The sequence below is a fragment of the Patiria miniata genome, unplaced genomic scaffold (genome assembly GCF_015706575.1).
Source record: "Patiria miniata isolate m_02_andy unplaced genomic scaffold, ASM1570657v1 HiC_scaffold_25, whole genome shotgun sequence".
In the NCBI taxonomy this organism is placed as follows: Eukaryota; Metazoa; Echinodermata; class Asteroidea; order Valvatida; family Asterinidae; genus Patiria; species Patiria miniata.
In genome coordinates, this window is record NW_024037064.1 from 16088603 (window position 1) to 16112269 (window position 23667).

The window sequence follows — 23667 nt, forward strand, 5'->3', positions numbered from 1 at the left end:
TATAATGTGTTCTTCGGGGTCTGGGAGTACCGATGTGGAAAGGGTACGTGTGTCAAAATTATATGAGTAATGAATATGTATATTTTGAGGACGGGGCGCAGAAACTTTTGAGACGCTTCATCATCATCATCAGGTCGGCCACAGCCGCTTGGTGGCAGCAAACAAATGCACCGCGTGGCGGTGCCAGACTACAATTTTTTTCATGGGGAAACATTGGGGCAATTATATATTTTTTGGGGCAGTCAAAATAAAATCTGATATCTAAATCTAAGGGGCAATTCGACATGTATGCATAGCCTGGGTACGCATGCGTGCCCATTTGCAATGGTCCGGAAATAAGCCACTAGAGCAACTTGTGTAGTCGTTTGTTATGAATGAGAAATGTATCAAACCGCAGAATTGTGTACAACAAATGTATGACAAATGTACAAATACGTTGGCTGCACTATATTTTCGGCTGTATAAATGACTGTGGCGTGTTTTGTCATCCAAAGTAGTAGCAATGTTTATAATGATTTCATTGGCCCGAAATGTGTTATGTTAGCATGTTTCCACTTAGGAAAGAAGACATACACAACAGATCTAGACTAGAGAGATTTGGATGCGGCCTAAACTAATGTGTTTATGCTCAAAATGACTGAAACAATAGAAAAGGACTGGTTTGTTTGCTGCCACCAAGCGTCTGAAAATTCTCTTTGATTCTGTGAGTCATTTATTTAATTTAATTGGTTATCCAATCAGTTCACCACAGATGACGAGGCTAGAATGTTTTTGTCCACTTTAACCAAAAAGGGGAAAAAACGCCTATAGCCCGGTTCATACTTCACGCGAAAGCGAAAGCGAAGCGAAATTCGTGACGTCGACAATACATCCGAAGCGCGTCCATAATTGTTGACAACATGAATTTCGCTTCGCACATGCTTTTGCGTGAAGTATGAACCGGCGCGTTAAAGCGGAATATATACATACGACATTTTAAACACATAATGCGTGGACCCGATATGTCATATTTAGTATAATATGTATTTAAAACATTTTGTGATTGGGCAATAGGTTCTCTCGAATGACGTTTCATCGTGCATCGGCATTTTGCGCGTTACATTTTCGCGACGTGTATCGGCTGTGACGCATCCAGTTCGTTAGTGTGACGTCATCTCATTCAACCCTGCTGCTTCACGTGGTACATGGTGTAGCACAGCACGAATGGAGCCGGAAGTTAACGCACTTCAAGCGTTTATCCCATGGGCGATAGTAAAAAGTGGTGCGCGCGCGTGTATAAAAGTTTGAGCAAGATGCGCGCGCGTTTAGAACATAAATTTGCACCCTGCGCGCATACGAGTTGTAATTTTCCTACGAAGATGACGTCCTTTGAGAGGAGTCTATTGGTCTCTCGTCCATCCTTTTGCCAGGCTCGGATTAACTTATATACATTGTTCTTGACCATTTCAGGAGGCGATTGCCAAAACACTGGCTTGTTGAGGAAGCTAGCTCAACAGAAAAAGAGAGGGTGTCACTTCTTTCAAAAGAGACTTAATTTCCTTTTGTTCATATTCGCCATGATAAATTTAATCAAAGTTTACAACCGGTTTAGTTCAAACAAAATTATTTGGCTTTTTTGTTGGACCGCTGAGCTTTTTAAATAATTGCAATGCCAAAATAAATAGTTGCATTATACATGTACATTGCAAATTTCAAGCTACATAAACTAAGGCCAACATCAAAGTTATTTTTCATCTAATTGGCGTACAGCTTAGCACAAATGATGTGTCATGAAAGTTGGATTGAGAATTACATATTGTGGCGGAAAGTGAAGTGAGTTTTAGCTAGTCTAATGCTAAAACAGTGATTGTGAGGGGGTGACTGGGCGTGGCTTAGCGCTCAGCGACTGAATGCATGTACATGATTGGTTCCCAAATTCCCGTAGGTTAGTACTTGCATGTGTGGTTGTACATGCGTGCGTGTTTACTTGGGAGGTTGCACGTGATCGTGACGCTCTTTATTAGTGGAGTTGTGGACGGCGTGCAGTGAGAAAGTGTATTGCTTGTACACTGTGTTTTGGGTAACGTTGACGCATGCAACTGGATACAGGCCGTCACTGTGCTTGAGTCGCGCTGTGTACGAATATTCTGACGCAGCCGTACGAGTGAATGTACAGTACGATGCTGACGCTGGCTTACATGGGTGAAGTTTGGTCATAGCAAAAAGCTGAACGGTTTGTATTCTTGCGCGGTGTACATTACTAACATTGTCGTGGTTGTTTACAATTAGTGTGCATTACTTACATTGTGTATACCGTGTTGTGCATTGCTTATGTGGCAGAGCCAAGTTTTACTTGTAGTTTTTCAATGTATTTTTGTAGTGCTTTAGTATAGGAGTAGACCCCCTGAATAAATCACCCCTTTTATATTAGATGTCCCCCACCCTTTCATAGTAGTGTTTCCCCCTGATTAGCTTTCCCCAGTAACAGTCCACATTGTATGTAAATTGTTCCCGTGCCATTGGTTCCCCCTGTCCCAAGACCATGTGCCCTGCCACCCTGTAAGACCACAGACCCCTCATGGTCAGTAGCAGACCAGTGGCAGTAGAGAGAGGACCGTGCATTATTATTTCCTCTCTTTTCCCCTTGATTTTCTTGGGTGCGCCTTGCCCTATGTGAGTGTTTATCTGCTCGAGTTATTGGTGAGTTTTGATTTATGTTTTTCTTTGTATTTTCTCATTAAGTGTATTAAGTTTTAGAAGTTTTGATCTGTTTTGGTATTGTTCAGAGTTTGACAATCAAGTTTTATAGAATTTTTGAACAGCCTTGTAGGAATTATCACTTGAAGTTTTGAGATAGGGTTTATTTTGAAATTGCTTGAGGAAAGTTAACTTGTATTGTTTGATTTGATTGATCAGGATCGTTAGACATGTTAGAGTTCTGTTATTTTTGAGGAAAACTGTGTTGTCAGAAGTTTGATTTATTTCATTGACTAAGACTTAATTTCCGAAAAATGACTTGGATAAACGCATTGCATTGCCTTTTGATTATTAGTTTAATTGTTGATTTGATACTTTTTTCTTTTGACATCTGATCTCAGTATTTTGGATGGTGTTTTCTTCATTACCTTTATTGTTTTATTGTACATGTTTAAAGCCAAGAGGAGTGGTTTTCCCACCGACTTCTTACTGATTAGTTTGCCATGTTTATTCATTAGTTAGACTTGTCCAAGCTGTTCGTTTACTGTAGACCTGCATTTCCTTTATTTTGTATTTAGCCACCTGTTGCATTTAGTTATTCTTGTCTGCTTTGGACCTTTGCAAGTTTACTGCTCAGGAATGTTGAATTCCCCCATTGATGATTAGTCCCACAGGGTATTCAGAAGACAGGGACCACTGTTTATCTTGCTCATTAAGTATTTACAAGAGATTTTGGTGTTCTTGGCAAGACTGTATAGAAGGTCCACAGTGCATTGTTTATATTACTTTAGACCTAATGTAGCTTGAGTTTGTTTGCATTGTTTACCTGTTTCTTATTATATTCTTTACTCTCTTATCTCGTAATAGATTTCTGCCAGAAGTGTCTTTAAGGTCTACTTATTATACACACTGTGTTGGTTAAATACTTTGGTTTTTAACTTGGTTTTAAGTCTTTGGTTTAAGGGGTTTTTTAGGTTTGAGTCTTTGGTTTTTAGGTTTAAGTTTGGTTTTTAATCTTCGTGGTCTTGGTTTTATAATTATCTGGTCATTTTTAAAGTTCTTGTAAATAAATTGTTTTTGTCTTTTTTTGTTCGAAATCTAGAATTTGTGTCCCTTGTCTCTATTCATTCAATCTCCTCGCGCCTTTTCCCTTCAAAGATCCCGAGTTTAGTATAGTCGTAGTAGTTTTAGTGCGAGTTCCCCATAGTGTGTCATTTTTCCAGGTTACACTTACATTTTTAAATATTGTTACTGACGTAATAGCGCACTGCTTACATTGTTGTACATTGTTGATGCTGTAATTAAGTGACTCTGCTGATAAAACAGCCCCATTAAGTCCCAATTATTAATGTATATTTCTTGATCATTGTTTATTAAAGTACAATCATATTTGTTGTGCCGACAATCCTGTTGTCAATGTGTATTTCGTTCTCGTTTACTGTGCAATTAACAGAGAATAAATACCATCATCATGATTGGCGGTTTATTTCCTCCAAAACGGGTTCGGGAATAACAACTACACTCATAGCTGTCAGATTTCGTCCCAACGAACTAAGGTTTGGCCCGGGGAGTTCCCCGCCACAAATGGTGTCAGAAGTGGGATGATTATGATTATTTAAGCAGCCATACGGTTGCGAAGGCAAAGTCGTTGTCAGGGGAAGCTAATCCGATTACGTACTAATAATAAGACGCTGTATAGTATCACAGCATTGAAATTCGTGAACCCCCCAAAACATGGCCTTTTTAAACGTTGTGTTTTTCAGGAAATATGTTCGGTATGGTTGAAATGTTGCATTCTAACTAAAGAAGAAATTCTGACCGATTTCGGCCTGGCGCACATTATGAAGGGCATATTAGCATATTCATTAGCGTCACTCGGCGTGACATGGCGTCAGTCTCGGTATCAACTCGCGAAGGAGGTTTTTATGCCATTGTTTACTGCACACCGTAATGGATAGGAACCTAATTAATATTCGAGAGGCTTGAAAAGATTGACATGTATTGCGCACATCAGTGTAACAATTTTCAAAATTGCACGTAGCCAGGCCTTTTTTTCCAATTTCAACGAAAAGTAATGAACATATCACATAGATTTTTAGCACATTTTTGGATCATTATAAGGGAACTAAATCCTGAAAGTTGCATATAGATACATGTACGGTCTTCCAAACTGAAATTAATTTTCAAAGATTCCACCTACCAATGTGGACATGTCTGTGTACATGTAGTTTGATTCAAAATAAAGTGTTACGTAACCTTTAGACATCGCCCTTCGCAACCATATGGCTGTTAGGGATTTCGCTATTAAATTATTTGATTGCACAATGTGTTTGACTAGTATTGTTAATTTGTATCGTTAATTGTGCTGTGGTGTGTTGTCGGTTGATTGTTGTCTGTTGTTTGTGTTGTGTGTGATTGTTGTGGTTGTGTTCAGTCATGAGCGAACGCTTGCAGGGTCTAGCGGGTACCTCAAGTACTGAGGCCGAGGTGCAGCGATTGTGAATGGAAGTTTAATTTCTGCGATGTAAAAATACCTCATTGCAAAGAAGTTGGAGGTGTCCCTGGAGGTGCAGTCGTTTGGTTTCAAAAGATGGGGAACCTGAGCATGCCAGGTGGGAGCCGGCGTATGCTTTATCCGGTGAGTACCGATATGTTGAGATGTGGTTGCCCGAAGAGACTACGGGGTAGTCGGGCGCAAAGTTAGTGCCTGAGTGGGCCCACAAACGTGCGAGGGAGGTGAGCTTTATAAAGACCACACTCCTGAAGAACTCGGGATCAAGGATAACACCTAGAGCAGGGTCGACGCTAATCACCTTGGATGGAACTCCAGAGACAAGTTATTGACGACCTGACGCTGTTCCTGTTGGGCAAGGTGGCATGGAATAGGGTAAGCCAAGTACTACCTCGTTCGTCCGGGATAAGGAAAAAGTAAACCCTACACTGGTTTACAGCGATCTGCTAAGTTTTCGCAACTTGATCAGTCGAGGCGACGAACAGCAGTTCAGCTGAAAAAGTGGACGGCTCGTCAGTTGGTCCTTGGCCACTGAAACGAGAGGCACGTGTCCATGGTTACTTGGGTCCGAAGGGAAGTTTGAAGCCACCAGATCGTAGGCGAAACCTAACCCCTGACCAGGTATGGTGGGAAAGTGCTCTGGAAGGAGTACTTCCGCCATTTTGAGTTAAACCATGAGGAGCAAAGCGCAAGCTGCGAAGTGGTTGTCCGCAAGCTTGAAATGGGATGCTCTACCGACGGTGGGCGACTCTGGCCTAAAGCACACGTAAAATGCACTGGTCAAGTTGCTTGATTGTAGGTTTGGGTCAGCTCGATAGAATGAGAATTGTCTCGCTCAGAAACCGGCGCGAAAAGGATAGCTAGAGTTAGGGCAAGCAATCCATGAGTTAACTGTAAGAGCGAATCTGAAATGCAAGAAGAAGCTCGAGAGAAGTTGGCAAAAGAACCATTTCATCGATGCCGTTAACAGCCACTGAGTTAGAGAGGGCATCAATACAGCCCGTCCTAAAACTTCAGAAGAAGCAGTCCAGGCTGCCCTGGAGACTGAGAATTTTGAGAAGGTCGAACAGCATTGATTGCTGGACCGAAAGCCCGCCAAATTGGCTAGGACTATAGACTCTGTAACAGAGAGTTAGGGACTTTAGAAGAAAGTCTCAATGAGCAGGTTAAGACATTGAAATCTGTGGTCGACTTGGTCAAGCCATTGTCCTACCAGAACAAAGGCCAGGGCAAGGCAAGTGCGTGTTGTCCCCCAAGCCACACAAGCCTGGGAAAGCCGAACCTGGAACCTTTATGTGTTTCAAGTGTGGTGAGAAAGGGCATTTCGCCCGGAGTGTAAAGGAACTCCAAAGTAGGGACCCACGGGAACTCTGGGATGGCTGAGTGGTCAAAAGGGTCCAAAAGCAGACTCGGTGAAGCCAAAAATGGAAAAGCGAGGTCCAAACATAAAGATGGGCAACGAGTAAATAATCTGCCTGATCCAAGCCTTGGTCCTCGATATGGTTTGTTTTTGGACGAGTTGGTAAGGGCAACCAGGTGTCGATTTCTGGATTCACACAGGGTCAACCGACACGTTAATAAGTAGTGCGGTGCATTACCATATCCCAAAAGAGAAAAAATCGTCTTGTAGACCATAGACGTCCAGGTAACACAGGTGGACGGAAGCCAGTTAGCTGTGCAAGGCATGACTTTGGTTGAGGTGCAAGTTGGTAGGACCATGCACCAAGTGAAGGCAGTGTTCGCCGAAATCAAATACAGTGGATCCTTGGCATGGATTTTCTCGTGGCAACAGGTGGAAACATATAGACTTCCATTTGGTCAGCGAATCAAGTGCACAAATGGTGCAGGCGAGCCCTTTGTAGGACGCGTTGTAGTTTCCAAAACTACGGTAATCTAATCAGGTCATGATGCTGTTGACCCGGGAAAATTGCTCGGAATGGCATATGAATTTGTGAGGTCAAGTAAACGGGATTTGCCGACGCGGACCACAGCACGTGTCGTTTTCAGCCTAAAAAACACCCATTCTGGACTTCTTTCGTCATCATAATCCAATACTCGCTCACTGTATAATTTAGTTGCTTGCAGAAAGAAAAAGTTCATCCTTCACTCTTCCAAGTCATCTCATTTTTGGAAAGAATAAAGATAAAATACCTCCGTCATTTTAAGAATCATTTTCCGGTCCAGCATGTGTTTTTGTGTGTGAAAGCTGAAAACTCGCTAAATATTTGGCAGCTTGGCAGTCTTCTCCGGATTGTACTAAGAAACCCCCTCAGCTACCGAAAAATTGTTTCGCTAAAAACAAAATTCAGGTCACAAGAATTTTACTGATAAGAAAGCCATTTTGATTGGATGAAATTTCCCTCCGTCAATTTAGACATCAAAAAGTTCACCCAATAGTCGACCTTCTCGCAAATCCCATAGGATGCTGTACAAACTGTTTGTGGGCATGTCGCAGGAAGAGTGCATGACAGCGAAGCTATTTTCGGCATTTTCTGTCGGTGAGTTATACCCTTAAATAGCGTTTATGTGTATCACAAGTAACACCAAACAAAAGAGTAACTCATCCCGATTTTCAGGGTGGGCACTTTTGCTCACATTAGGACTGAAAAAGATGATACGATGATGTAAAAAGCATAGAATTTCACTGTGGTTAGGGGTTAGTTACAGGGAATGGCAAATATAAAAGACTAAAAGACCAAATGCATCTTGATGTTTATGATAGGTAGATGGCAAGTTTTGGGCTAGGCAATGATTTATCGGTCTACTGAGTTTTTATGAGGAAAACTTGCATGTGCAGAGTGTAAAACATGAATAGCTTTTTTTATTAAAACGAAACTACACTGGAATTGGCGTTAAGCATATTCAATGGAAGCCCGTCCCACTCCTATTAGGTTAGGGGATGTGTGAGTACAGAATGCTAGGAACGTCAATGAAATTTTGAAATGAAAAGAAACACCTTTAGGGGAAAGGTGTGAACATTTGACCCCATTGAAAGATCGAATGGAAAAAATCGTGGCAAGCATAATCAACTTTGCCACCATTGTCGTGGCCGAGGTTATTGCTTTCGGGTCAAAGCTTCTTGAGGCTAATTGCTTTGGTCCACCGGTTTCCCACAAACGATGTCGGTCGTCTATTCATAGCTGAATAATAGACTATAATACAAAGAACCGTTCCCTGATCCGGGCCGAGTGGGCACAAAGTTGGATGGTGCAAGCAGAGTGCGGTGTGACTAAACTTCAAAATGACCTATCAGGATGTACCCCTATCAGGATGCACATAATTCAAAATTCTTTTAACAATACTCCGAACTCTCACAGGTATTTAAGCTGAACACAAAAATGATGATCAGCATGTCATCTTTTTTTTTCATTTGTTGGTGTGTTGACATTGAATTTTTGAGAAATTTTCACCCAAAGAAGACGACCCCTATTTTCCCTAAAGCGGAAAAGTAGCCATCTTGAAAAACGACCCCTCCACAACATGGCAAAATAGCGCCACTTTCGAGCCTAATTGCCTCCTAACTGCCTAGAATTGGAAGCCCCAAGTCCGGGCCAGAGTTTCGATGTCACATCTCTTCAATTCCCCAATTTCATGGCTTTCAGAACTCTTGAAATAAAGAATATTTTGAGGGTATATTTTTATATTCATGAGCTCAATCGGCGGAGGGATTTAGGCCTATTTACCGGTGTGCGACCATCGGATACAGTCAGAGCCGTATATAGAGAGTTGCGACATAAGGGTCGCACTGTTTGGAATATAAAAACACTGTTTTTATATAATTCGTACACAAAAGTCCCATGCTACACTAGTACACATAATGAGTGGCCGTTCTGGTTCAACAGTCAATGAAGGGCGCCTACGTACATGTACGTATGGATGCATTGCAGACGTATTGCAATAGGACCCAAGTAGTACAGCCAGTGCGTGTATATACTGACAGACACGAAGGTAGGAATTTAATATTTTCATAAAAAAATACCCGAACTGTAAACGAACAGTCTAACCAAGTGCCTTATTGGCTCTAACTCCATGAGAAAAGGATTGGGGTTGGTTTTAGTGACACCCTATTTGAGCAAGGTTTGGTTTGGCATGGTCGGGTGAAAAATCTATATGCATGTTTGTGTGCACGTTCCGTTGAAAATTGCTGTGCGTGCCATTCAGTACCCCAAAACCAAAATAGACTTTGGAAGTTGATTAAGCAGTGCTAGAGCTTCCTATATGTCCGCAGTGGCCTATTTTTGGTTGTTCATTGTCTTCATTTGTTATATATAATATTTCTTCCGCATGGTAAATGTAGGTTGGCGCAGTAGTCTGAGACTATATTTCGTCGCATATCTGACGAAGTGACGAATCGGTAATTTGGTGGTTTTTTTTATTAATTGAGTTTTAGGGTTAAAAATATTCGAATTTTCAGATTTTTTGGTTTTTAATTCATGAAAGCACTTCATTTTTGTAGTTCCGAAACCCACTAAGTGACGAATCGGCACATATTGAAAAAACTGTTTCTTGCGAACTGACGAATAACTTATTCGACACTTGGTCATATCAGAACAGCGCGCATCCAGTATCTGACGAAGTGACGAATAACCAGTTATTCATTGGTTACGCACACACTCGTCTTAATAATTGAATGGCGCATGAGGGAACCAGGGATGTTTCCGTCAGCTTTCAAAACAAACTAACGGCGCTGTAACATTATAAAGATGACTAAAAAGAGATAACCGTTACTACTTCACCTTTATGCAATTTTGTGTGTGTGTAGTTGTAATCTTAAAATGAACGGAGTACAAAATGTACTAGGCTAGGACTGCGCGACGGATAGGCTTATACAGACTGGGATTCATTTAAACGTGCGATATACTTTTCTTCAAAACCGGCCCTTTATAGGAATTTCACAAAAGGCCTACTGCATTTCGAGAAAATAGCGAAAACGGTCCCCTTTAAGTGGCAAATAAGAGCTGAAAACCTCATTTTAATCAGCCCATACTGAAATGAAGTGCCCCCTAAGGGATGACAATTAGGATATTTTTTTAAAACATGCGGTACACTTTCTTTCATAAACGGCGTTTTATAGGGAAGCATTATTACTGCATTTCGACGGAGTCCATTTAAGCAGCTACTTAGAGCAAAAGACCTTATTGGAATAAACCCATACTGAAATGAAGTGCACCCTAGAAGGTGAAAATATGATTATTAAATAAAAAACAATATTTATTCAAAACATGTGCGGTACACTTTCTTTAAAAACTGCGTTCTATGGGAGACCCAAAATACTGCATTTCGAGATATTCTCGAAAGTGGAACCCCTTTAAGTGGCTAATTTCAGCATAAGGCCTCATAGGAATAAGCCCATAACGAAAATGAAGAGTGCCCAGGAAGGTGATACTCAGGATGATGACATAAAAATATGTTTTATTTGTAGATTTTCTTGCTAAGACGGCGTTTTTTAGGAAACCCAAAATACTGCATTTTGAGATATTCTCGAAAACGGAGCCTCTTTAAGTGGCTAATTAAAGCAGAAAACCTCATTGGAATGAGCCTTTACTGAAATAAAGAGTGCCCTAGCTGGTGAGTGATGACTAGGATAATGAAATAAAAATGTAAACTATTTCAACGTGTGCGGTACACTTTCTTTCAAAGACGACGTTTTATAGGATACCCAAAATACTGCATTTCGAGATACAGGTTTTGTATTTTTGAAAACGGAGCCCTTTAAGCGGCTAATTAAAGCAGAATGCCTAATGATAACAAGCCTTTACTAAGATTATTGTACCCTGGAAGACAATAATTATGGGATTATGAATCAAAACTGATTGTTTTTAAAAGAATTGCTGTCTTACATGAATGAAAAAATGAATGAATAAATAGTGTTAACGTTGTTCGTCGTTAGTTCGCATTCACAGTTTTGTGTTCCTATTATTTTGTTGCGTCCATTCGAGATATTTTCCTTTATAACAACTTTTTTATTAGGCTACTGTATATTATTAAAAATTATAGCAAGTACTTGGATTTGAACGTGGGGTTTAAGTGTTACCATATTTTTTCCTTAAAAAAAAATAGAAAATGTTTGTAAAAATACACATTTCTTTGAAAATGCGCGTAGTGTTGTAAAGAAGTGACGAATATGCAATGGATTTGTGATGCGAAAACGCGCGCACAGTCAAAATGTTATCTGACAAAGTGACGAATAAGACATTTTTACGTGGCGAATAAGCACAATGACGTTTATTGCTATCTCGCGAAGTGACGAACAAGTTTCACAGCAAAAATTAGACAAACCTTTAGTCTTACGAGCAAAAAACAAAGTAATAGATGTATTTTAACAATCAAATAACTACCTTGCATAAATTAAGAATGTACAAAAGGCGAAAGTAGCATCGAAAAGGGACACGTAAAAAGTGTTCAACTTCAAACGCGTTTTTCTCAGAATTGCGTTTCCGCGTATTCGCGCGTATTCGTCGGTTCGTCAGATATGCGACGATTTGTTTATGTTGTTGTTTTACATGTTGGAAGTTGTGGGGAGTTTTGTTTAAAAAAAAAAAGTTTCACAAAAGGGATCGAGTAAGAGGCTGATTTGTTTGAAATTATTCTTAAGTATTACAATATGCTTCAGTCTGAGTAAACTCTGGCATCTAATATTTGAACCGAGCCGGCTTTATATGAGAATGCAGTTTGCCAGACAATACAGTTCATCTGTGTATGGCATGAACACCCTTCAATTATAAATGGGGCCGATATGTTAAGAACTATGCAAAATATTATAACGTATACATGCACCAAATTGTTTTTGGACAGTTATTGTTTCTTTTCACTTCCCCCAAAGAATCTACGAATTGAATAATAATATATCACAGCACAACTCAGAACGAGGTGTTTCGTGAATAAAGCATGGCCGACCGCAGCCCATCAGAAGAGTCCAATCTAAATGCCCCGCCCATAGCCCCAAACGGCAACGATCAGGTCACGGAAAACAACCAATGGCAAGAGACATCACTCGATGTCACGCCCACAAATCCAAGCAACCCAGCTGCTGCAAGTGATGGTGATTCTGCTGCCGCTCCAAGGTCGAAGTTCACTTTTCACCAAAAGATCATCTTTCTCAGCGCAGGTTTGACTTCCTTCTCAACTTGGAGTTCCTATGCCATCATTTCAGTTTTCTTTGCGACAGAGGTGGGTAAAAACCGAACGTCAAAACAACGGTGGCGGCCGACTATTAAACTACAGGACAAAAGCAAGTTGACAATAAAAACAAATGGCGTCTTTGAGGCACACGCTTGGTGTCGCACTTTCCCCTTTTATAACAACGACGACCGATGAGGGCGCTGTCCAGCTAAAGTTTGTGGCTTACAAAAAAAACACAATTGTAATTCATGAACATGCAAGTTGTTGCTTTAATTCGTAACTTGCCTTTTTACAATCATGAATGTCAAGAAAAGGCAATTTGCTACATTGCTTCCATGGAAAACAAATATAAGCGTAGTCTTTACACTTGTGATATTTACCCAGAAAATGACGTCATTACATACAGCGCCATTATTCACCTTTAAACAAATGGTCATTTGTTATTTTTTTCACACGTTTCGCAGGCTGAAGCGAAAGGAATGTCGCAGACGGTCGTAGGACTTGTGTTTAGCTGCTACTTCATCGCGTCTGGTATAGGTGCACCGATCTGGGGCAAAGTTGTAAGACTTTTAGATTTGATTATACCTGTATATAACGTTTACCACTGCTCTTTGTTGGGTTTTGTCGTGGTTGCTTGCCTTCTTTCATTGTCGCTGGTGGTCAAAGATGGCCTGCCTAATGTCATTTTGTGTCCATCTCGCTGACTGACTGACTGACTCCCCGACTGACTCCCCGACTGACTGACTGACTCCCCCCGACTGTAACTCGAGTGCTTGCCATTGCTATCGTATAGGATACCCCTCTACGCCATCGAATGGGATAATTCAGTTATAATGCACACACCAGGATATGACTTTTCCCACACACCTGTGATTTTCAAATCAGGAGGATTGCAATGTCGATTTGTCGAACTCCTCTTCTATTCTAATCTCAGCAGTTGTGACGGCTTAAAACAAAAGATATACAGAAAAACAGATTTATTAAGATTTAAGATTGATCATATTAATGTCCAATTATATGTATTGCATGTATTAATGATTTATTATTATAGTGATTGAAAGCAAATATTTATTTTGTGAAACAAATTATATTTACAAAAATATTAAATTATCAAAAATATGAAGTATTTCTTTCAAGAAATACAAACAAGTTCTCTGAACTGTTAGTCTTGTATATTCTTTTGAAAAATTGTAGCGCTTCTAGTATTCTGTCAGCATTCTTATCTTCAGCGACTATGTCCATCAGGAAATCAACTTCTGGTGGGAGTGGGTCTGTTTCTCCTTCCTCCTGATTAAGGATGCCATCCTTGGCAATGGGCAGCAATGCCTCTAAAACAAGATCGAATGTCTTGTTTGTGGCTGGCTTCTCACCTCCTCCTGTATAAAAACAACAACAACTTTAGAAAGTGGTCTAGGTTCATACTCATTTCAGGCATGAGAATGAATTGCAATGAAAAAATACATGAAATTTGTTCCAAAAGGGTAAAAATGTGTGCAATCAAGCCAAAAAAAACCCCAACACACCCATAACTGGCTAAAAATAAATTAAAGTGCAAAAATTTTGGCCAAAAACAACAAAAACAAAAAAAAAACAAAGCAAAAACAAAACAATTAATCCCTGTTTCAACAGAAAGAATCTCATGCCTGTCATAAGCATTTTCAGTCGGTTCTACTAAAATGCGTCAGCAAGCGTCAATAAGTGTCAACTGGCATCAACAAACTTCAACGGTCGTCAATCCAGCGTCAACAAATTTTGTAGAACTTAGAAGTTTTGGAAAATCTAAAACAGCTTTATAGTACAAATGGCAACAAAGAACACCTGCAGCATATATTTTAAAGTAAAAACTATTTCAAAAGTTGTTTTTTTTTCAACGCGAAACGTACGACGACCTGTCGAGTTTGTGTTGGCTGCCATTTTGTTTACGTGAAGCTAGCCATACTACACATGCCTGAAGTGTACAGAGCCATACTACGCATGCGTGAAGTGTACAGCGCCATCCAAACAAGATGGGGGGCAACACTCGACAAACTTGTCGTACATTTCGCGTTCAAAAAACAAGTTTTTAAATAATTTCAACTTGAATAGATTTGCAGAAGATGTTCTTTATTGCTTTTTCTACCATGTATTATAAAGCTACTTTTAATTTTCGAAAGCATAGGCTGTACAAAATTTGTTGATGCTTGTTGACAATTACTGTTGATGCTTGTTGACGAATTTAGTAGGACCCTTTTTTCAGTTGTCGTTGAGATGATTGATGAAAAAAAGCAGTGTCAGATTTGCACATTCTTTCCTATAGGCTTATCTGACTTTTCATGTTGAACTAGTTCTAGGTCTTATAGCCTAACTAGAAATAACATAAAAATAATAAAATATTTAATAATAATAGGCCTAATGTTAGGCCTAATTAATAGGCTATTTTATAAAGTATAATATTTACCTGTTCTGTTCATGTCTCGGTGATACGTCCTTGCTTTCCTGGTCATATCCTGCCATTTCTTTCGTATTTTCTGGTAATCGCTGGGAATGCCTCCATTCTCAACAAGTACTTTCCCTGCCTCTTTCCAATAGTGGATCTTTTATACTTTTTCCACGTTTGCCTTTGATTTTTTGCCTTTGCAACTGCTTCCGAAGAGCTCATTCAAGTGCTCGTGCACATTACATGACATACTGGCACAGAACAGCGACTTCTTGGGTCCAGTTTTCAGACCGTTTCTTTTCCACATTTTCCAATGTGCTCCGTTCGTAATGTCTAATGACTCCGACTCTCAGTTCCTGCTGATTTCGTTCAGTTTTCGCGCGACAGAATCACTACGCCGATCCAAATAAACTCCCATAACAATCAATGCACTAAACTTACCATGAAAATTGCAGGCAGATGAGAGCAGACGACATCAAAAGATGACACTTTTGGACAGCAAATTTCTTCCAATCATTTCAAGTTTTTCCCGCGTTTTGCAGACGTGTTGATTCCAACGACTATTTTGTGACTAAAACATTTTCAAACATAAAATTGTTGTAGGTGAGAAAAGAATTAGGCTCGTCCAAGAAATGTATGTCAGTAAAACTGAAAATGCAATGCATCGCCCTTACGACGCGTTTACTGAAATTGTTTGCAGAACACGTCGCAGCTACGACGTGTCGCAGGGCTGCGACGCATCGTAAACCGTGCGACGCGTCTTAAGTTAAGAAGAGTTTAGTGAAATCGGGTGCTGCACCCGATTTCACGAAGCGCTGCGACGCGTCGCAACTCGAGTTACGACGTGTAACACGTCGCAACTCGCGACGCGTAAGTATCTTCCATTTCACGAAAGTTGCGATGTGTTGAACGCGTCGCAAGTTCCTTGACAACGGCTTAAAACACGTCGCAAGTTACGACGTGTCTAGTGGTCATCGCAAAATAAGAAGAGTCATTTCTAAGCCAGTTTTATGCCACAAACATTACATTAACGAGATTATAATACCGAGGCAATGTGTGTAAAGTTGTAAATAGAAAATTCATTGAATTATGAATTAGACCGGAATATTAGAGTTGAAATTTCAAAGTAGCTATACAGTCCAATGAGAGCTTGTTTTCCTTCACAATTGCATCGCACGGCCGCCATTTTGTTTTACGTTTTAACAAATTTCGAGCTGAGATCCGACGACTTTTTGTTGAATATCAGACGACTATTTACTGTACGCTGACTAAAGACATAAAACAGTCACCGAGTTGTGCTATAAATACACCTACGACGCGTCGCACTTACGACGTGTTTAGTGAAATGGATCGTAGGACGCGTCGCAGCTGCGACGCATCGTAGAGATACGACGCGTCGCAGCGCTGCGATGCATCGTAAGTTACGAAGAGTTTGGTGAAATCGGGTGCTGGTCACTGATGCGTGTACCAGTCCAGTGAATGGTGTGTCCTGTACGTTGCCCGCGTATGGTCGCGGATATTGCTGACTTGTTGGCTAGCTACGACTGGGGCCAATTTCAAGGCGCTGCTATGCACAACAAATTGCTTAGCACAAAAAAGTCTGGCTTATAAAAGCAGGTTACCAGCCAAAACTATACGTGATGCATATTGCTCGTGATTAATATTTAGCTGTTGTTTGCTTAGCATGAAAATCACATGGAGTTTTGACTGATAACCTGCTGCTATAAGCCAGACTTTTTAGTGCTAAGCAATTTTTTTGTGCTTAGCAGCGCCGTAAAATTGGGCCCAGCTAGTGACACAGAGGATCCAATGTCGGCCCTCTCTGCTGACATGAAATAATTTCAAGAGTTGGACAATGGGTTTCGGGGACAAATCCAGTGCGGTCATGTAGGGTGGGAGCGTTCTCGAGTCATTCTTTGATGATTGGGATGGCTTTATCCACTGGGCATGGCACTCACATCACATGACACTTAACAATCTGTACGAAGCACCTTCATGTCCCTAACTTGGCCCGCGAAATCCTGGGAGTTTCGGTTGTGATGCTCCGTGTTCCCAACCGAGGTGGATATGACACTGGAACTGTAGCTGCTAAGCAGTGGCACATTTAACCTATCCTAGATACGATGGGGCGAAGGGGGAATGTATCTTAGGTAAGCCGTAGAACCGAGGGGGGGGGGGGTTCACAGATTGTAGGATAAACCGTCTTGTAGAGATTCTCGGAAATCTGCTTCAGTAATTTGTGACGTGTCATCGACTCTGAGGCGTGTGACACGCCATATGCGTGAGACTTGCTAGGTCGGCATGTCAACGTTTGTAACTGACTGACTAACGGACCGACCGACCGATCGACGGACCGACCGACTTGATGATTTGTTGATCCCGCATCTAATAAACCGATTCACGTACATCCAACCACAACCGCGATCAAGTTCATGCCGTAGTTCATAAAGTGTGGCACAGAGGTTCACGTGCCGTTGCCCACCTATGCAGTGGTCGCTGGTTTAGTGGATAATGTGACATAAAGGTAAATTAAGGTTATTGTTTACATTCATTTGTTTTCTTCCCCAGCTGCCACGTTTTGGCGCCCGTTTCGTATTTCTTGCGGGAGCTTTTGTCACCGGCGGTTGCAGCGTCCTGCTGGGGTACGTTTTAGCTGCTGGCATTGCTGCTTTCTGTTGCTTTACAAGATGTTTATTCATTCTATTGCAAATCAGGCCCCCTTTAAAAGAAAACCCCTCCTTGAAAGGAATAAGGAATACAGCGCTATAACACCACAATAACGAACATTTGGCTAATATATAACGAACATCCCCTTTGACTCTCTAAACATTAAATGTTATGATAACGCACAATAACAATAACGACCACTATTACGAATATGTTTTAATGGACCCCATAGTGTTCGTTTTGTCTTTGGCGTTGTACTGATGGGTGCATACCTATGTTCCCCAATACCTGTGTTCCCCAATACCTATGTTCCCCAATACCTATGTTCCCCAACCCTAACTCTAAACCTCATCCTAAGGATTTTGGAAAACATCGGTATTTGGGAACGTCGGGTAGACCCCGTACTGATATATGTAATGTATCATTTTCCCCTTTAAACTCTTTATTGGGTTTTGAGAACGATTAACTGAAGAGATACATGTATATTTTGCTGGTCCCAGGGGGGCCGGCTTACACTCCCCTTCCAACCTGACTGTCCAAAAACAGACTCACTCACTGACTATCACTTGTGAATTAAACCTTCTTAAAGAGGTTGTGGAATGCTCGAAGACATTTCCGTCATTTTTCGGGTATATGTAGCCTAGGGTGTGATGAAATAAAAACGACTATTGTTTCTGTCATGAAATGAATAAAAGGTACTTTTGAGAGCTGTTTCGACCCGAACTTGCAATTTGTGTAAAAGTCGTCGCTGGGGGCAGCAAACAAAACATAGTAAATCGTGACGTAATAAACAGGACTCCCGATGCAGCGTAGTTCCAGCGAAACTTTTTGCAAATCACTCCGCGCAACGACATGACTCTGTTTACAATTACACTGAGGGACATTTTGTATGGGCAGCCACATGCTCCATAAATTCAACCGTAGTTGGCAACATCTTTTACCCCCGAAATTCTAATGGGCAAGTTCAGAATTTAATAGGAAGATATCTCCATTGACTTTTTGGTACTTTCTATTGATTATTCAGTGTTTTGATAGTTACACATCATTTCATTTATAGATCGGGGATCATTCTTTTGTGTTTGCCCTAACGGCCAACCATAGTAAGAAATGTCTGCGTTACATCAACATCGTTCGATCGTTCACGATCACATGCACATCGCATCACCGTGACACGCGCTATGTAAAGCTGGCTGGAAATTCACGGGTGTACTTGTGCCGCTGGCCCGGCCGCTGGGACCGTAGATTTTGACACCGGTAAACGGTGTTGGAATTTCAAAATAATTCGTTGTTGATACGTGTACGGGTAGCAAACGCACTAGGCCAAGGCAAACCTATGCCTATACTTGTGTCAGTCGCTGGCTGTAATCACACCACATTTAGTTTGCAATAAATTTCCAGCTTTCCCTTCCGGCGGGGTGTCAGCATGGAGGAATAAGAATCCTCCGTAGCCATGCAGTTTGTCCGAAGAGTACCGTGCGAAACACGAGATCGGATTTCAGCCAAATTAACGGATAGAGCGCTGATCATGCACTGTACATTTTGTACGGCAAGAGTCTTCTTTTCTCAAGAGATTTGTTGAAATTGGACAAGAAATAATAGAGATATGATTTGTCAATGATTTATAGGGAAGACTGTTTTGGACCAAATTTTGTCCATTGCCAATCTTGAAGAACCGTAGACCCGTTCAAATGTATCCTCGACCCTCCATTATCTGCGCAGCATACGCGCACGCGTTGTCACACACAAATTGAAGGTAAATGCGTAGAAAAAGGACCGCGTAGTTTTCCTTACGTTAGTGCTGATTAATGTGACAGGCCTCCATTTTCCCTAGAACTTCTTTTGATCGAATGACAAATTCTCTGCCACTGGAATTTCTTGAATAAAGTCTTAATTAGGTACTGAAAATAATGAAAGTGCTCGTTAAATTTCGGGACCAGTGAATTTTGTTTTCAACCGGTATCCCGAAAATGTCGTTAAGTCCAGAGATTTTTGTTTTATGAACGGAGCATGACTATGATTTATGAATTGTACTTTTTTTTGTAGCCACGTTTACAGGTCGAGGTGAAGCGGTAGTCCCATGGTCTTCTGGCGTTGTTTTACGGCTTTTTTTTTGGTAAACAATAAAGTTAACAATTTCAAAATTCAAGTAAATTCGTAATTATCGTTTCAGGATGTTAAAACAAGGGTTAAAATGCACAAGGAAAGAAAAGAGAAGAGGACTATTTTTTTGTGGCGAACGTATACATAAAAAGCACCAGGCAACGCAAGGAACTTGACCGGGCCCGCGACGCTGCTAACCGTACAACATTAGTTCTGGACACGGTCGACCACATCCACTGCCGTGATGCGTTATGCGTGCCGTACGCGTATAATTCGAAAACAACCTGACGATTTGTCGTCTCTTTGGACTGAATATTCACAAGAATAACGAGATTGTCTGTAAATCACGAAGAAAGTTGCGATAGGACTGTTGATGCTCATCTAAAAATGTTATCATGAACATAATACTTTGACTGAGTCCTTGGATAAAACGTTTGTTTTTTTCACGCAAACGTCGCAGACCTACCACTCATCAGAGCCGCGTTGCCTGGCGTTTTCAGCTGGCCAGTTGCAGTATCCGTGTTTTCGCTGGTCTCTTTTTCGGGCAGTTGGGGCTCAAATTTATACGGAAGAACAGCTCAGAGGTCACCGTGTCCTTGTTCAATACTCATCCAAAAATTAAGCAATGGGAAGGAATATCAATCTCCGCGAGTCTTTTACAAAATGTTTTTTCACTGCTTGACTGCGAGTCACACGTGCGGACGGGGCGGGTTGGGCAGCAGTAAACAGTCGTTGTATAAACGAGTCCTGTTTATTACGTCACGCTTTTTCTGATTTTACGAAGAGCCCGACGACTGTTGATTTCAATTATGCGCTCGCCGACCAACAAATTACTCGATGAATTTCAGTTTTATAAACATATAAACGCACATTAGAAAAGATGGGAGTTTGTCATTATGATATAATTATATGGGTCTACTCTACAATATAAAAATATAAAAAACAAAACGATTTTCAGCATTCCACAACCTCTTTAAGTCTAATTGTGGCCTAAACGTTTGAAATGTGCACGATTACCCCATATGCAAATGAAAGGGTTAAATCCGGCTTATCATAACACGTGTAGGCCACACTCATGCAAAAAAAATAGGTGAATATATTAAAGCCTGTCAGTGAATATATTAAAAGCCAAGTCATTTTCTTCTTCTTGCAGCTTCGTTGTGGATATGCCTACATTGGCAACCTTTACAGGTTTCACTTTTGCCATACGGACCCTAGAAGGCCTTGGATCGTCCGCCTGCAATACTGCTATAGGTGCCATTCTCACCTACACCTTCAAGGATAAGGTCGGCGTTGCAACAGTAAGTACATATTTTACTAAGGAATAATAACACATGTAGACGGTGTTTTCGAAAAACGGGGGTCCGGCTTCGGCTAACTTACTGAAAGAAGTTTGTCTATCTAGCCAAATGGAAACATACCAACGGCTTTGCTTCATCTCGTAGGGTTTGATTTGTTGCAAATTGTGGACCGATTATGAGCCGCAGTCCTCCAAAGACAAGGGGCCTTAAGTTCCACAGTGTGACAGCTGAAGACGAAGCCGAGGTTTTAAAACTCCCAATTGTCTGTTGTTTTTGGTGCAGTAATCATGACCACTTACCTTACAGTAAGCATGCGTTTTCCTTTCTGTCTTCTCTCAATGTTTTGTACAACTTAGAGCTTGATGGAAACTGTCACCGGGACGTCGTTTACAATTGCACCAGTAATAGGCGGACTCTTATATCATGTAAGTATTATCAATCAAGTATTGTAACTCAACTCTAAAAAACAAAACAAGTACAATTGTATACATCTCGAGAGATTTTGATTAATCCCTTCCCATCCCCCACCCACCTCACCAACAAGCCATTCCAGCCCCGCCCCTTCTGCCCCCTCATGACCACATCCATGCCCACGCCCTGATGACTTATCAAACTCCATGTTGTGCATCAATGGAAGTGGCCATTCGTGAACCCATCTGTGAATTCATTCCTCTTTAATATTCACCACTGATAACAGACGCATTTGTTTCTGAACAGGCCGGCGGTTTTAAGCTCCCGTTCCTTGTAAATGGCGGGTTTGTCTGGGCTTGTGTTGCTGTCAATTACTTTTTGATGCCGAAGATTGGTAAGATTGATTCAAAAAGAATTATTTTTCTTCACAAACACAATGTCCTCATACGGATCAAGTGACTATCAGGGGTTGTTGTGAGCAGTTTATTAGCCTGTCGCTACGCTCAGAACCACGCCCATGACCACACCCACGACTATGCCAATGACTACGCCCACGATCACGACCATGCCGATGACAACACCCACGACAACACCAACTTAAACACGCCCGAAGCCTCCTGACCGTCACCGTTTTCACGAAGAGCCACACATGTCAAAATTACCATTTTTTCGATTTCGATTTTTTTTCAATATTTTGCTTTAAAACAATGTTCTTAACCATAATGTAAGCAAAACATCATTGATTTCCAAGTAACATTAATGTTGCAAGGGGCAGAAATCTCGATAAATGCATTTTGCGTTTTGTCGAAGAGCACATACATTTGGCCCCTTGAACGTGTACAAAAACCTTTGCACGGAAATACGTAAAAGTAGGTCAACTGAGATTTCCGTTTTCACGAAGAGCCACATAATATCTTTGTTACATTTTCAGCTGCGCGCGCGTACTCACGCGCGCCTATGGAAATTCACGTTAAACAGAAATGGCCAAAATGTCGGAAACCTAAATTTTCGTTTTTACGAAGAGCCGCATAATAAGTTTTACAATAATTGCTGTATTAGGTATAATTACTGGGTTCACGTAAAAAGTCAGCTCTCATACAATCGTGTGATGGTTTCCTTGCTGCACAAAATTGTTTCAAAGTGGTCTTTTATGCAGTTTTAAAATATGAAAAAATTTGTTTTGCGTTTACCTCGAAAACGGTTTTTCTTCCAAATCAACATACGTTGTGGTGTCTCCATATTAATGACTCACCACATCGACACATATAGCAGAAATTACTGTTGAGTCAGGTTGCACACGAAAGCATAATAGAGCCTGAAAGTTGACCCCTGGTGGCACGCTTCCGGACCCTCGAATAGGAAAATTAGCGTGTAAAAGTCGGAGTTTTAAAAATTACTTTTGGAACATTGATTTTTAAGAAGATCACCCTCGGAAATGGCCTTTATATTGTTACTAGCATCTCAATGTGTGGAAACCGAAAAAATCACTTGACGTAAAAGAGAAATATGGTACCAAAAATTGATCCCTCACTTTCGAAAATCCAACATACATGAGGACTATTGGAACTCGGAGCACTCGTACAAAGATAAACATTTATGAAATAATTTTGTGGCGGTCATTGGGTAAAAACTGAAAATTAAATAGGAGACAAAGATGTCTTTTGGGACACACATCTTTTTTTAATAAACTTGAAGAACTAATTTACCCTTGAAGAAATAATTAACCCTAACTCCCTAGGCCTTTTTTGCTAGGATGTAGCCTCAATCCTGCAAAATCCTCCAATTGGCCTCATAAAAAAATAGCATATATCCTCAATCCTGCAAATTCCTCCATTGTTTCTTGAATATGGTCCGTGGAGGGGTGACCACAGCCTGAATCCTGCAAAATCCTGCGGCATTGGCTGTCAATATGTTGAGGCTTGGCCAGTGACATCTTGGAGCAGTACAGAGGATTTCAAGCATAATCCAAGCCTATATTTATGCATGGCTGAGCAAAAACAACGCAAGGTACGGCCCAAGACCCTGACAAAGTGCATCCTACGAAATCAGTAACGCACTTTTGCCGTGTAACTTCAATCCTCCAAATTCCTCCACTTTGGCAAAGAGGATTTTGAAGGATTCAGGGCGACCGTTGATAAGAACTTAAGCAAACCCAACGTAATCTATATCCATCGGTATAGGTAGGTAAATCTTCGCGTCGCAATCATTTTCGTTCCAAGTAAAGGGATGTGACAACAAACGTAAGCGAAAAAGGAGTCCTATAGGTACGGAAATCCAGATATAAAAGGTTGTAAGTAAAATTCGTTTTTACTCATCTCCAACTCATTTGTCATCATTTTGTTGTGGAATGCCACGATAAAATTTCAGCATGAACGTTTCTTGCGGTGATTACGGTTGGAAATCATTGTCAAAAATTATAGCAAGAGAAATGGCAACCCCATGTACACTGTCCATAGAAGGGT

The 23667-nt window shown here is 40.9% G+C and overlaps 1 protein-coding gene across 1 annotated transcript; it reads left to right on the forward strand.

Moving 5' to 3' along the window:
* The first annotated feature begins 12076 nt into the window (after positions 1–12076).
* LOC119733131 (MFS-type transporter SLC18B1-like) lies at positions 12077–21826 on the forward strand. Its single transcript, XM_038206707.1, has 5 exons — positions 12077–12358; positions 12775–12870; positions 17295–17368; positions 20647–20794; positions 21713–21826. Exons 1-5 carry the CDS (start codon positions 12077–12079, stop codon positions 21824–21826), a joined length of 714 nt encoding a protein of 237 aa, XP_038062635.1.
* The last annotated feature ends 1841 nt before the right edge of the window (positions 21827–23667 follow it).